Genomic DNA, 16,063 nt, shown 5'->3' with positions numbered 1-16,063 from the left:
TATTTTTATTTTTATTTTTTTACTAATATCTATTTATATCTGTTAAAATTTAAATTATTGTGTCTAAAGTGGAAATAAAGTGCGGACTGAACTAAAAACTTTTTGTCATAAAATAACACTTTTTTCACTTTTTATGTTTATAAAAACGCAAAGGTATTTTAAAGTAGAAAAATATTAAAATGTAATATTTTATGCAAGCACAGTATTGTTGAATATGTGTACGTGTTACACTCCAAACTTTGCGTCTGAATTTAAAATAAAGAGTAAAATAAATAAAAAACTTTTCTATTTCCTCCGGTGCATGTGTTCGGAGAGTCCACGGGAGGGCAGCACACACCGGAAGCAGAAACATGCTCAAACTGAAGGCGCCTTTTGTTGTTTTCTGAGTTTAGATTTCTTAGCTTTATTTTTCTCATTTTGATTGTAATTAAACTAAGTAAACTCCTCGGCTGTGCGCCTCACGCCGCGTTTATGCGACACTCTGCCCCTGATCAAACCTCTGCAGTCTGACCACAGTGAGTACAAAGAATATACGAGGAAATGTCCTGGTTTTGTATTTTCTGTTTAAATTAGCTCTACTTTTATATTTATTTGCTTTATTCATTCGGTGTTGTGCTCTGACTCAGACTTGATTTAACTGCCGTGCTTGGGATAGTTTAGTTTAGTGCACAAACTATTAAAGATGTCGTGTATCCCCAAACTGCAGGTGTTCCTAAATGACCTCTCCCCTTCTCTCTTCTTCTCGCTCTCCTCCTCTCCTCTTTTCTCTCTCCTCTTCCTCTCTCTCTCCTCTTCCTCTCTCTCTCTCACCCTCTTTCCTTTTCTCTCTCTTTCTCTCTCCTACCTCACTCCCTCTCTCCCCTGTCTCTTCCCTGTCGATAAAATAATGTATCCCCAAAGCTGCAGCTCTTCCTAAATGATCTCTACTTTTCCCTCTCTCTTCCTCCTCTTCCCTTTCTCTTTTCTCTGTCTTTAATATTTGGATTCCCAAACTGCTGCAGGTGTTTGAATGGCCTCATATCTGTGACGTGAGTGTGTGCTGAATCTGAAGCTTTGGGTCAGAACCAGGACACTTACAAATACATGAGGCAGAGACCCGGGAACCGGACCGGAGACTGGACTGCACTGGACTCCCTGTCTTTTTTTTTTTGTCTCTTCCTCACTGTAAGCAGCTTCTTCTTTTGTTTGATCCAGATGTTGCAGAGAGAGCTGAGCACGTTCTCTGTGACTCCTGCTGCCAGTGTCCTGTCCAGATGTGTGTCCAGAGGAGCCCTGAGACAGGTAAGAACTGATCAATTGCAGCAGAGGACAGAAGAGTACTGATCAATTTGGTTTAAAGAGGGGGTATTTGGTTAACTGTAACAAATCACATGTTTAGATCACCCTGTTTCCTTTTTATTTTTTTGAAAATGCTATATTCGCCCATAGCATTGTATTAACATGTTTTATAAGTTTCACTAAAATTTTTGACGCTCTGAGTCTCCTCTCCCTTTGCCCTCTGTGCTAAGTCACTCCGCCTTCGAGAATTGTTGTACAGAAGCATGGGTGACATAGACTTTTGGGCAGAGCCTTGTACAGGCTCGTACTCCTAACTGGTTCAAATAGGGCCTGGGAGAGATTGCTAAAAACATACATGGCTGGCATCTAAAACGTTTTCAGGTATGTTCTTGATGAGGGAATGACTTTATAACATGGGAGAAAGATTTTAAAAAGTCAGTTTTGCAGAATACCCCTCTTTTAAATCTATTCAGATTGTCTTGTAGAATAGATAAAAGCCCTGACCTCTATACACAGCCTTAATGATGTGAATCTTTCATAGTAAATGTCCAAAAGGAAAATCACTGTTTTGTTTCAGGAGGAGGTAGACTCTGCCCTCTCTGATACAAGCTCCACCTTCTCCTCTAACCTGTCCAGAGCCGAAGAGCGAATTCAAGCGCAGAGAGAACTGGACCAGGTATGGGTTAAGTCCAAGTTTAGACCTGGTTCAATCCTGGTTCTGTCCTGGTTTAGACCTTGTTCAGTCTTGGTTTAGTTGCTGGTTTAGTTGCTGGTTTAGTTGCTGGTTTAGTTGCTGGTTTAATCCCTAGTTTATTCCTGGTTTTGACCTTGTTTAGTCCCTGGTTTAGTCCCTGGTTTAGTCCCTGGTTTAGTCCCTGGTTTAGTCCCTGGTTTAGTCCTTGGCGTAGTCCCTGGCGTAGTCCCTGGCGTAGTCCCTGGCGTAGTCCCTGGTTTAGTCCCTGGTTTAGTCCCTGGTTTTAGTCCCTGGTTTTAGTCCCTGGTTTTAGTCCCTGGTTTAGTCCCTGGTTTAGTCCCTGGTTTAGTCCCTGGTTTCTGACCGGTCGCTGTGGTTCAGTTACAGTTACAGATGGAGTTGTTGCAGATGGACAAACTGAATGCAGACGTCACTCACCCGTTTCACCTCAGTGAGTTTGAAAGGCAAGACAGATGAGACCAGTCTCTCACTCTGTTTCTCACCCTGTCTCTCACCTGGTTCTCTCTTGTCTCTCACCCTGTCTCTCGCCTGTCTCTCGCCCTGTCTCTCACCCTGTCTCTCGTCTGTCTCTCGTCTGTCTCTCACCCTGTCTCTCGCCCTGTCTCTCGCCCTGTCTCTCGCCCTGTCTCTCGCCCTGTCTCTCACCCTGTCTCTCACCCTGTCTCTCACCCTGTCTCTTGTCTGGTTCTCTCGCCTGTCTCTCACATTGTCTCTTGTCTGGTTCTCTCGCCCTGTCTCTCACCCTGTCTCTCGCCCTGTCTCTTGTCTGGTTCTCTCGCCTGTCTCTCACCCTGTCTCTTGTCTGGTTCTCTCGCCTGTCTCTCACATTGTCTCTTGTCTGGTTCTCTCGCCCTGTCTCTCACCCTGTCTCTCGCCCTGTCTCTTGTCTGGTTCTCTCGCCCTGTCTCTCACCCTGTCTCTTGTCTGGTTCTCTCACCCGTCTCTTGTCTGGTTCTCTCGCCCTGTCTCTCACCCTGTCTCTTGTCTGGTTCTTTCGCCCTGTCTCTCGCCCTGTCTCTCACCTGTCTCTCTTTCAGTGCGTCAGTTCGAGCAGTTGCAGCTCTTCTGCTCTCACCTCCAGGATGTGCTCCGGGACCACACTGGGCTCAGACAGAGACTCCTGAGGCCCCTGGGGTGGACGCACCTGCCAGTCCCTGCCCACCTGCACAGGTAACACCTGCCCGTACTTGCCCACTGGTAACAGCTCCAGCTAGGTACTCATGACCAAGACCAGGCTCAGATCTAATCCTGAGAGGTTTAACCCTTCTGAGGTGGGCTTGGGGCAGATGCAGAGGGTAAAGGGCAAAATATGGAGAACTGTAGGCACTGCTCTGCCTGTGGTTTTATTAGACTTTAATCTGAGCTTTGTTTTAACACAATCTGACCAGAAAGAACTGACTTATCTGAAGTACAACAGGTGAGCTAATTTGTGCTGTTAAACAAGTCCCTCTCAAATAACATTACAGTCACAAGCTAGCTAGCATTAGCCAACAGTTTTTCAGTTAGTCGCTGTCACCTCTTCATGTTAAATCAAACTCCTAAACAGGAGCATATATCACAGGGTTTTGGTTTTAGTTGCACAATCTTGCATTCATGGGTTTGAGCCTGAGAGGACTTTTTCTCTATTTAAAAAGTTCAATATTTTGTTTTGAATTGTTCATCTCCATGGCAACGGTCCTCTTGTAGATATGTAGTGGAGGTGGTGCGGATGTTCCTGGACTTCATTGAGACTCTAGAGCTGAAGATCTCGTTTGTCCGGCACAGTTCCAGCGCTCCTGAACACCTCATGGAGATGGTTAGTGCATCACATCAAATATTAAACCATTATGAATATGAGTGTGTACTGGACCATAGACTGTATAAAGAAGTGCACGTGTCAGTGTGACATCACCCACAGTGTTCGGCTCCAAATGAAGCTCATCGAGGCTAACAGTCATAGCGCCCAATTTGGAGCCTAGTTCCATAATTGGAATTCTGACCGTGAATATCATAGCAACCAAAGAGCCAATCAGTAGTGCTGGCGCTTGACAACGCTGTCAATTAAACCTCCGGCTGATATTAGCAGCAGTGACCTCGGGGAAAGAATGTGCCTGATTGGTAGGTTATTAATGTTCACATCTTGATTTAGGGACAAAATTGTGAAATAAAAATACTAGGATTATGTAGAGCAGATTAATAGGAACATTTTATGGTCAGAATGACGAATCTGACAGCAGCAGTTACAGAGAGAGAGGCCATGCTTTTTACATAGAAAGTGAAATGGAGCCAGAATTGATGGTGCCGAATCACGCCCAGCTTCCTGTTTTGAAGGTGGCGACTAGCAGGTTAGCTATGTCCAGAGATGTATACAGTCTATGGTGCGGAATGGCCTTTTGGTCCACTGTGTCCAGCTTTAAAGGGCCCATACTAGGCTGATCTGTTCTAATGTTGTTTCCTCGTCACAAACAGACCTGGAGTTGTTTTGTTTCATTTACACATGTTTAACACACAAACCCTGCATAGTGAGAGTTCTACTCTCAAACTGAAAACACTATTCCACCTTGTGATGTCATGTGGTGATACAGGAAGTGCTCCACTGTGTTTTTAAACTCCATACACCTTCACTAGAATCATTTGGACCATTTCAGCGCTTGATTTGCCAAACTTTGAAGTTACAGCTATTGTTTAGCCGCATTGAAACTGCTTCACTCCTTGGTGCAACAGCAGATTTTACCCATGTTCTACTGAGAGAGACTTTCAACTGAACAAAAGATAAAACTAAAATATGTTAACTTGAAAACTAACACTTCATGACATCACAAGATGGAATGGAGCATTTTGAGCTTTGGAGATGTAGACAGACTAATAATAAAAGGTTACTCAAACATGCGTGAATGCCATAACACACAACACCAGCTGTGTTTTTGAGGAGGGAACATCATTATAACATGGCTTAAATCTCAGTCAATTTTGTGTAATAGAGGACCTTTAAATTCAGACATGATGTCACAGACTATTACCCATGGTCTTCTCTCCTCAGAGCTCCTCCCTCTCTCAGCTCCTGACGCTCGCGGTTGAGGTTCAAACCTTGTCCAGTCAGATTCTAACCTGGAAGGAAGTCCGGAGTAGCATTTTGAGTGACAGCTCTGAGCGAACCGTGACCTCTGAACCCTGAGCCCACAAGTGACCTCTGAACCCTGTCTCCCTGACCTCTGTGTCTCTGTGAATCTCACCATGGACATGTTTTTATTTCATTAAAGTTATTCAAATGGGATTCATTTGCTTGTCCTTTTAAAGGTTCTATACTCTCCTAAACTATCTTTCATCTCTATAACCCTCTTCTAATGTGAGGAAAAGTCCCACAGTGGTGCTTTAACCTTGTTCTAATGTGGTGTGGTTTGTTTTGTTCACATGTTCGGTAATTTTGGGCTTGGTTGAGACCAGGTTTAGACCTGGGTTTAGACCTGGGTTACACCTGGGTTACACCTGGGTTACACCTGGGTTAGGCTTGGTTGAGACCTGGTTGAGAACAGTCATGTGGTTTACCTTCAGGGCTAAATCAGGTCTAAACCAGATCTAAATCAGGACTAAACCAGGACGAAAATGGGTTAAAACCAGGTCTAAACCACAACTAAATCGGGGCTAAATCAGGACTAAATCAGTATTAAATCAGCACTAAATCAGGACTAAAACAGGTCTAAATCAGGACTGAATTAGGTTCAGAAGTGGTCCCAGGCCCACAGTGCAGTTCAGATGTTTTCTCTGTGCTCCATTATTCACATCTGCATCAGTAAAATATCAGTCTTAGGGACAAAGTGAAACCAAAGCATTTAACCCAGCACAGGGAGGACATCTGACACAGAAATACAGGAGGACGGGAGGGCATCTGACACAGAAGTATGAAGATGACACAGGACGCGCGCGCACGCAGACGGACACCCGCACGCCTCCAGTCCGGTGGGTCTCGTGAGTCACGTCAGAGGCGTGAGGCGCGCGGAGGATTAGCGCGAGTGACGTCAAGAGCGCGCACTTTGGCATAGGTTCGGAATTCAAAATAAAACCCGGAAACACCTAGAATCATAACTATACCAGGACCAGACCAGGATGGACTGTATTGAAAGTATTTCTGTGTCTCAGATGTAGGCCAGTGGTTCGTGTGTCGGGTCCCAAAAAACTGTTGAGAACACGGAACATTACTTGAACAGTACAATTTATTATTTTTATATAAACCCAAACCTGCTACAAACAATCATATTTAACACAGAGGGAGCAGCTCAAGTGAATCTTGTTCAAACTCAGATGTGTGCTGCTGTTGTTGTTGTGTTTGTTGTCACTGAAGTTGGTTGGGGTTGTTGTTGTTGTGGTTGTTGCAGTGGCTCTAGTCTCTAATAGAAATGATCAGTGAATGTGAATTTACCAATGTAATCTACAGAGCCATGTCTGACCCCTGACCCCACCTGGAGTATGACATTCTACAGTCTGAAAAACAATATGAAATGTGTCCAGAGTTTAAACTCACAATGAGAATCTGTATAAATAATAAATAAACATTTTTATTTGTTTCTCTCACCCCCGTCGTCCTCTCTATGTCTCCTTTTCCCCTCTCTCCCTCTCCCTCTATCTCTCCCACACTCTCTCTTCCCTCTCTCCCTCCCTCTCTCTCCTTCTCTCTCTCTCCCCCTCTCTCTCTCTCCTTCTCCCTCTCTCTCTCTCTCTTCCTTTCTCTCTCTCTCTCTCTCTCTCTCTGGTCCTCCTCCCGTGCGTAAAGGTGCGTAAAGGTGCGTAAGGTACGTAAGGTGCGTGTGCCTAATCCCGCACAAACCGCACATCCTTTGCTCGGTGAGAGATGCGGCAGGCCTTGGTAACCGTTGCTAAGCCCCGTTCTCATCAGCATCACTTTGGTTTTGAGCTTTTACTTTCTCCATCCGGAACGGGCTCCGGGGGCTCGTGCGTGACGCTTGACGTCGCCCGTGACGTTCTCACCGGCAGCGGCCAGAGGAGACTCTGCTCCACCGAGAGGCTGCACCAGAGCTGCCCGGACCAAAGGCTGCTGTCCTCGGACACAGCAACGCGACGCACCGCTGTCTCTGGAGCTTTGGACCGGGACTCACACGGGACTAAACCCGGACAAAACCGGGGCTGAATCAAGACAGATCCGGGGTTAAAAGTGACCAAACCTGAGACTCATCAAGGATGAAACCCTGGTAGAAATCACGTCTAAACGTTTAAACCGGACTAAACCCGGGGCCAGACCAGGATCGAACCAGGACCTAACCGGACCACGACCAGTATAACCCGGACTACATCTGGATTAGACCAGGACCGAACCAGGACCGAAGCGGGTCTGAGGATGGACCAGAGCCGGGCTGCGCGCTGCGGTCGCCGGCAGAACTCCCGCTCCTCTCCGCGTGTCTCTGAGTGGATTCTGCCACAGTGTCACGATGAAGGATACGTGCGCGTGATATGAACGGCGGGCGCGCGCACGGGCACGCGTAGAGCCCGGTTCGGGCCGTGGTTCTGGTTGAGTTTGGGGTTGGACACTATGGCGCTGCTGCTGATGCTCGGCCTCTTCACCGGCTCCCTGCGCCTTGTGCACGCGCAGGGCGTGTACGGTAAGCACTGGACACACATGCATGCGCACGCACACGGGGATTGTACACGGGATTGACGTTAATGCTCCGGATGCAGGAACCGGAGCGGAGTCAGTGGCGTGTGACCTTGGGTTCGGCGGGAGTTCCGGGGGGTTGGTCTGAACTGTCCCTGGGGACAGAGCGCAGGCTCGGCAGAGGGCCCGGGGGAGGCCCGCTGTGCGGTGGTGGTGCGGTGATGCTGTGGCCGGTGGCGGTGTGCAGAGATGCGGAAAGGAGCTGTCAGCGCTCACGTGCGCGTTCAGCACCGCGCGGCACCGCGCGGCACCGCGCGGCACCGCTCTGCCGCTTCTTGCCGCTTCTTGCCGCTTCTTGCCGCGCACAGACCCTATAGTTGCGCGGGGGGTGGAGGTGGATATAATCCTTGTGCACGCGAGAACAGCATGGAGCGCGTGCGTGCGAAGCTGCGCGTGCGCGTGGACAGGTGGTGAGGCACGTGAGGTCCGTGTGAGATCTGTCAATCAAACGGACCTCAGCTGTGTTCAATATATTCACCTGCGGGAGGCCAGGGTCACCTGAGGCGGGCATTAAAGTCATTAAAGAAGTCATCAGACAGAAGGGGAGGGCATCTGACACACAGGGACACAGAGAGATGGCAGGGCATCTGACACACAGGGACACAGAGAGATGGGAGGGCATCTGACACACAGGGACACAGAGTGATGTAAGGGCATCTGACACACAGGGACACAGAGGAATGGGAGGGCATCTGACACACAGGGACACAGAGGAATGGGAGGGCATCTGACACATAGGAGAATGGAGCGGTGACAGATGAACCCCTCTTAGACAATAGTGAGGGTTGTATTGATTGGTGATTGATCAGTGATCGACTTAGAGCTCATTAACACTCTCCTTCTGTGGCAGAGTGGTTATCTTGTCTCTCCTCAGTGAGGAGGTTGTGGGCTTGACTCTGAGTGGAGTGTGCATGTCCCTGTGTGACTGGCAGAGCGGGCTGATATTTAGGCTCACTTCTTCTCTCAAAGAGAAAACCTTCTGTTCCACCTTATGATGTCATGTGGTGACACAGGAAGTGCTCCACTGTGTTTTTAAACTCCACACACCTTCACTAGAATCATTTGGAAGATTTCAGCCCTCGAGCTGCAAATCTCTGCGAACTAAAGGTGAAAGGAGCTGTTAACTTGAAAACTACCTCTTCATGACATCACCAGGTGGAACAGAGCATTTTGAGCTTTGGAGATGTAACAGACTAATAATAAAGTGTTACTCAAACATGTGTGAATGAAACAAACACTACTGTTTTTGAGGAGGTAACAACTATGGCTTCAAGCTCACAAGAGTCAGTTTTGTGTAATATAGGAGCTTTAATGTTCCACACTGGGATCTTGTTGGTCTCTTAATGACTCCTGAAGCACAGAGTGAACGGCCTTAAGCTTCAGGAGAGACCACAGCTACAACAAACATTATTTTGACCTCATTTCACCAGGACAGGTCCAGCTCCTCAGAAGCTCCTAATTCATCACACATATCATCAAAAACATGCTTGAAGAGGTTTTAGATGTCATCCATGCATGTTTGAGTAATCTAGTGGCCCCTCCCAGGCCCTATTCAAACCCTCCTTACAATTAGCTGTATGAGCCTGTACAAGGCTCCGCCCACAAACCTACGTCGTCCATTCTCCCACATGACAATTCTCCATCTCCATAAATATACAAAAACATGACACAAAACTGTACACAGCAACTTGACAAACCTGATGTGATGTGCAGTAGTTTCATTAGTGGGATGCAGCTGATTGTGTTGTGACAGTGCTCTGAATGGGGAGTGACTTAGCACAGAGAGCAAAGGAAGAGGAGACTCAGCATCAAAAAAGTGAAAAGTGAAACTTATAAATTATGTTAATATGTTGTTTTGGGTGAATATAGGATTTTCAAAAGAACAAAAGGAAACACAGTGATCTAAAAATGTTATGTGTTACAGTTAATACCCCATAGAAGAAAATACCCCCTCTTTAAAAGGCGGGGCATGTGAGGTCATGTGATGCAGATTATTATTGTCTGGATTATGATTGTGTTACATCACTTTGTGTCGTCACGGAAACTGGAAACAAACCAGGATTAAACTTTAGTCACATCTGTCCATCCACATCTGGCCAGTGTCTGAGGGGAACGAGGGAGAGAGGAGAGAGAAAGAAGAGAGACAGATGAGAGGAAAGGAAAATGAGGAGAAAGAGAGAGGGAGAGTGGAGGAAGAGGGGGAAGAAGGGAGGAGAGAGAAAAGAGAGCAGAAGCAGAGAGAGGGAGGGAGAAATAGAAAAGAGAGAGAGAGGAAGAGAGAGGCAAAAAGAGAGAAAGAAAGAGGAGACAGGAAGGAGAGGGGAGGAATGGATGAAAGAAGAGAGAGAGAGAGGACAGAAATAAGGGAGAAAGAGAGGAAAGTGAGAGAGAGTGAGAAAGAAAGAGATGAGAGAGAGGAAGAGGGTGCACATTTGGAGGACAATTCTGAGAAAGAGAGTTTATTAAAGTGTTTTGTAATCCTCAGAACCAGAGACTCAGGTTCAGACCTGGGTCTGGACCAGAACTAGAATTTGGCTCTGGTTTCTCTGATTTTTCTGGGGCCAAACATAAACTTTGTTGTTATTTTGGTTTAAAGCGATTTATTATTAGTCCCCATCTGTGCAGAGAGAAAGAGAAAGGGGGAGGGGAGAGAGGGAGGAAAGAACTGTCAGAGCACGAGCAGAGGTCTCAGACATAAACTAACTTAAACCCTATATTAAACCCTATATTAAACTCTAACAAAAACCCTAACCTAAACCCTAACTTAAACCCTAACATAAACCCTAAGCTAAACCCTAACCTAAACCTATTTAACCCTGATCTGAACCATAAACCATGTTGTTGATCTAATAATAAAGGATTGTTCCCCACAGTGTGATAAATACACACACATACACAGATGATAACAGACTCAGAGACTTATCTGTCTCTGAGGACGTTTGGATTTAGTGTTTTGGAATTTGAACCAATCAGACTGAACCTCTTACTCTCTCAGCCAATGGGAGGCCTCGGCTGTGTCGCCGTGCAGATTTGAATCTTATCAGACCCAGATCTCAGTCAGAACTTCAGACAAACTTTATCCTTGGACCAGAGACATCAGAGAGACACAAACAGGACTTTAAAGCTTCAAAGCACACTCTGACCTGCTCTAATGTTTCCTCATCACAAACAGACCTGGAGCTGTGTCTTGTTTCATTCACACAAGTTTAACACACAAACCCTGAATATTTAGCCCGAGTTCTTCTCTCAGACTGAAAACACTCTGTTCCACCGTGTGATGTCATGTGGTAATACAGGGAGTGCTCCACTGTGTTTTTAAACTTCACACACCTTCACTAGAATCATTTAAATGATTTCAGACTTGGAGTTGCCAATCTGTACTGAACCAAAGGTAAAAGGAAAATGACCACTTCATGACATCACAAGGTGGAACAGAGCATTTTGAGCTTTGGAGATGCAGACAGACTAATAATAAAAGGTTGCTCAAACATGTGTGAATGAAACAAACACAACTTCACGTATGTTTGATGAAATAACATTCTAACATGGCTCAAAGCTCTCCTCAGTTTTGTGTCGCACAGGAGATTTAACTGTAGTAAACTCTATTAGTACTACAGTTCTACAGCGTATTTGAACAGTTATTACAACAGAACAGATGAATCAGAGAGATGGACGGTTCTCAATCTGTGGTCCTGAGTCCTGTTTCTGCTGATGAAGACTGAACCAAACTTTAGTCACAGTTGGCACATACACTGCACATACACACATTTACTGCACATACAACACAGTGTTTGTTCACTGATCCGAAGGTTGGAGGTTCAAATCCCGCTCTCGACATAAACATCATTGGTTGAGCGGTCAGGTCCACTGACCCACAGGTTGATGGTGTAATTCCAGCTTCCACAGATGAATATTGTAGTTGTGTCCTTGATCAAGACACTTAACCCACCTCGCCCCCAGTGTCTGTGTACACAGGTGTGTGAATGTGTGTGTGAATGGGTGAGTGGTTCTTTGATGTAAAGCGATTTGATCCTTGAAGGTGGACAAGTACAAAATAAAAATGTGACCATTTACAATTTAGCTTTATCATGACGGCAAAACTCCGCTCTCGTCTCTGAGAGAAAAAAAAGTGTTTATACACTCATCATGGTAAATAATTATCATTCTCTGAATGCATAAGGTAAGTGAGGAATAACTTTGGACCAGTGCAAACTGTTTAAAATGAGCTAGTTCTGTTTTTCATGTTTTAAAGCAGTAAAAATCAGGGACAGAGACTTTAAACATGTGAGTCATATGTTTATATCAAATATAAAGTGAACATATTCAGGCCAAATACTGGTTTTACAGATAATTACACTGATGTAAATGTGTTGATTTACATTTTGTGTTTTGATTGTAGAGCTAATTATCCAATCAGAGAGCAGAATGAGCTCACACTCCTCAGGTCCTGTGTCTGTGATGGTCTCAGGAGTCACACCATCAACAAATTTGCAAACAGTGACTAAAAAGTTTTAAGATTGTCTGAAAACTTAAGAAAAAATACAAAAGTGATCATTCTGAGCGTTCATGGTTCTTTTTAGAAGTTTGATTTTCAAAAAGTGAGAGTGACTAACTGAAAAACTGTTCCAAGTCAGTTCTTTCTCATCAGATTGTGTTCAAACAAAGCTCAAATGAAAGTCTAACTTGAGTAACAGCTTCAGACAGAGCAGTGCCTACGGTTAGCATTAAGCCCACATGGAATGTTGATGACATCAGCTGCAAAGTATCAATAACTACTCGCCTTGATGAGCTCATTTGGAGCCAAACACTGTGTGTGACAACACACTCCCTTAATCCACTTCTTTATACAGGCTGTGTGAGGACCAGAGGAGATCTGTGGAGGTGAGATCTGTGTAGATCCACCTGCCCAAAGGTTTACAGTCCAGTCCTCCAGCTCTGACCTGTGCTTATGTGGGCTTTATGCGGACTTCATAGACCTTTTTACAGTTGGCTGTTTTAAGGAAAATGAACAGAGGCACATTTAAAGCACTTTATACAGTGCAGCTATGCACACACACACGTTCAAAGACATGTGCACACATACATGCACACGCACACGCACACACACAAACGTGCACACATACACACACACACCTGCTCACACACAGACACATGTGAACACACACGTCGGATTTCCATGCTTATTGAGGACATGCCATTAACTTCCATTCACTTCCTGGAGATTCATCTGAACCTTAAATAGGGGGTAGTATGCAAAGTCAATTTTTGTATCTTTCGCCCATGTTCTAACATTGTTCCATCATCAACATGCCTGAAGAGGTTTTAGATGTCATCCATGTTTGAATAATCTAGCAATCTCTCCTGGGCCCTATTCAAACCTCACTTACAGTTAGCGGTATGAGCCTGTACAAGGCTCCACCCACAAGCCTACATCACGATCCATGATCCCACATGACAATTCCCCATAAATGTACAAAAACATGATACAAAACTGTATTGTGGCCCCTGTATCATCTAGCAGCTTGACAAACCTGATGTGATGTGCAGTAGTTTCGTCGTAATGCTGGTGCAGGTGGGACCAAAAAGGTGCAGAACTTGGAGCAAGTTTACAGTGTTTATTTACAATATGTGAATTAACATACAAGTATTGATTAGACCGGCGCGGGGCGAAGAGCAGGGTGCGAGCCAGAGTCCGGGAATGCGTCACGGAGAGCAGGGACAGGGACAGGGAGTAACCAGTACCGGAGCGGGAGACAGGAACAGGGATGGAGCCAGGGGCAACGGAGGCAGGGAGCGGGAACCAGAGCGGGAAGCGGGGTGCAAGCCGGGGTCCAGGATAAGACAAGGTGGTGGAGACAAAACAGACAATACCGGAACAGGAACACTTGGTCAGGAACAGAGCCAGAGGCAGAGGAGCTGGGACGGTCCAGGGAGCAGGAATCTGAGGGCAGCAAAAATCCATTCAGCATCAAAAAGGTAACAAGAGTGTACAAAAACAGAGCAGGAATAGTCACGTTTGACGATCTGGCACCGAGTGTCTGGTCCTGGCTCTTCTTATCCACGGCAGGTGGCGATGATTGCGCTGATGGAATGCAGGTGTGGGAGGAGCCAGGAACTCCGCCCAGCTCCAAGTTCAGGCAGGAGAGGGAGGGGGAGAAGCACACAGGGAAACAACACAGGAGACAGAAATACGTGCATCATGACAAGTTTCATTAGTGGGATGCAGCTGATTGTGTTGTGATAGTGCTCTGAAGGGGGAATGACTTAGCACAGAGGCAAAGGGAGGAGAGACTCAGAGCGTCAAAAATGGAAGTGAAACTTATAAAACATGTTAATACGTTGTAGATTTGGGGGGGATCAATTAAATCTTCGATTAATTGAATTTTAAGTTCAAACCAATTTGTTTGGAAGAAAATTAGATTTTATTTCCCCAACTTTCATGCTTTGGAAATATAAGATCCCTTTATTAACCCATTAAGGTAAAATACCCTCTCTTCAATACCCCATAAACCATGTTGTTGATCTAATAATAAAGGATTGGTCCCCACAGTGTGATAAATACACGCACATACACAGATGATAACAGACTCAGAGACTTATCTGTCTCTGAGGACGTTTGGATTTAGTGTTTTGGAGTTTGTACCAATCAGATTGAGCCTCTGACTTTTTCAGCCAATGGGATGCCTCGGCTGTGTCACTGTGCAGATTTGAATCTTATCAGACCCAGATCTCAGAACTTCAGACAAACCAGAAACATCAGAGAGACACAAACAGGACTTAAAAAATTCAAACTGCAGTGAACAGAACAGCGAAATATGTCAATAATAACAGAGGAGTGACAAATGAATCAGGGAACGTGGACGGTTCTCAATCTCTAGATTTGTGTCCTATTTCTGCTCATGAAGATTGAAGAAAAAATCACATTTGGAGTAGGGAACATGGAGGACGGCTCCTCTAGGTTTTTCTGGGTTCCTCTGAGTTCCTCTGGTTTCTCTGGACTCCTCTGGTTTCTTTGTTTGCTCTGGGCTCCTCTGGTTCCTCTGGGCATCTCTGATACTTCTGAGTTCTTCTGGGCTCCTCTGATTCCTCTGGGCTCCTCTGGTTCCTCTAAGCTCCTCTGGGCTCCTCTGGTTCCTCTGGTTCCTCTGGGCCCCTCTGGTTTCTCCGCATCCTCTGGTTCCTCTAGTTCCTCTGGACTCCTCTGGGTTTCTCTGGGCTCCTCTGTTTTTTGGGTCCTCTGGTTTCTTGAGCTCCTCTGGTTCCTTTGGTTCCTCTGGTTCTTCTGAGCTCCTCTGATTCATCTGGTTCCTTTGGTTTCTCTCATTCCTCTGGACTCCTCTGGGCTCCTCTGGTTCCTCTATGTTTTTCTGGGTTCCTCTGAGTTCCTCTGGTTTCTCTGGACTCCTCTGGTTTCTTTGTTTCCTCTGGGCTCCTCTGGTTCCTCTGGGCATCTTTGATTCTTCTGAGTTCTTCTGGGCTCCTCTGATTCCTCTGGGCTCCTCTGGTTCCTCTGGGCCCCTCTGGTTCCTCTGGGATCCTCTGGTTTCTCTGGACTCCTCTGGGTTTCTCTGGGCTCCTCTGTTTTTTGGGTCCTCTGGTTTCTTGAGCTCTTCTGGTTCCTCTTGGCTCCTCTGGTTCCTATGGTTTCTTTTGTTCCTCTGGACTCCTCTGGGCTCCTCTGGTTCCTCTAGGTTTTTCTGGGTTCCTCTGAGTTCCTCTGGTTTCTCTGGACTCCTCTGGTTTCTTTGTTTCCTCTGGGTCCCTCTGGTTCCTCTGGGCATCTCTGATTCTTCTGAGTTCTTCTGGGCTCCTCTGATTCCTCTGGCCTCCTCTGATTCCTCTAGGCTTCATTGATTCCTCTAGGCTCCTCTGGTTCCTCTGGCTCTTCTGGGCTCCTCTGGTACCTTTGGTTCCTCTGGGCTCATCTGGTTCCTCTGGCTCCTCTCGTTCCTCTGGTTCTTCTGGCTCCTCTGGTTCCTCTGTTTCCTCTGGGCTCCTCTGATTCTTCTGGCTCCTCTGGTTCCTCTGGGCTCCTCTGATTCCTCTGGTTCCTTTGGTTCCTCTAGGCCCCTCTGGTTCCTTTGGTTCCTCTGGTTCCTCTGGACTCTTCTGGTTCCTCTGGATCCTCTGGGGCCCTCTGGTTTCTTTTCTTCTTCTGGTTCCTCTGGACTCCTCTGGTTCTCCTGGTTTCTCTGGGCTCCTCTGGTTCCTCTGGGCTCCTCTGGTTCCTTTGGTTCCTCTGGTTCCTCTGGATGTTGGATCATAAAAGTTCTTGTTTGAACTAGGTTTTTAGTTAGTCCAGGTTTAGTCCAGGTTTAGTCCGGGTTTAGTCCAGGTTTAATCCAGGTTTAGTGCTGTTATATAAATTCTATAGTGTTTGAATTTTTCATGTCAGATCAAGTCAAATGGACACTTTAAAATATTAA

General features: G+C 46.0%; 2 protein-coding genes across 2 annotated transcripts in view; both read left to right on the top strand.

Annotated features, from left to right (window-relative positions):
- Positions 1-353: 353 nt before the first annotated feature.
- Positions 354-5,210, top strand: haus2 (HAUS augmin like complex subunit 2). Its single transcript, XM_033988602.2, has 7 exons — positions 354-515; positions 1,195-1,281; positions 1,856-1,954; positions 2,354-2,423; positions 3,031-3,163; positions 3,680-3,788; positions 5,013-5,210. The coding sequence occupies exons 2-7, from the start codon at positions 1,195-1,197 to the stop codon at positions 5,145-5,147; spliced, it is 633 nt and encodes a 210-aa protein (XP_033844493.1). The 5' UTR covers positions 354-515; the 3' UTR covers positions 5,148-5,210.
- Positions 5,211-7,514: 2,304 nt separating this feature from the next.
- Positions 7,515-16,063, top strand: part of mdga2a (MAM domain containing glycosylphosphatidylinositol anchor 2a) — a 31,297-nt gene continuing 22,748 nt past the window's right edge. The window contains exon 1 of the mRNA XM_055230939.1: positions 7,515-7,584. Within this exon, the coding sequence (XP_055086914.1) occupies positions 7,515-7,584 (70 nt within the window). The remainder of the gene's footprint in view (positions 7,585-16,063) is intronic.

This window comes from Periophthalmus magnuspinnatus, chromosome 22 (assembly GCF_009829125.3).
Source record: "Periophthalmus magnuspinnatus isolate fPerMag1 chromosome 22, fPerMag1.2.pri, whole genome shotgun sequence".
NCBI lineage: Eukaryota > Metazoa > Chordata > Actinopteri > Gobiiformes > Gobiidae > Periophthalmus > Periophthalmus magnuspinnatus.
This window is presented reverse-complemented; position numbering and strand designations above follow the sequence as displayed.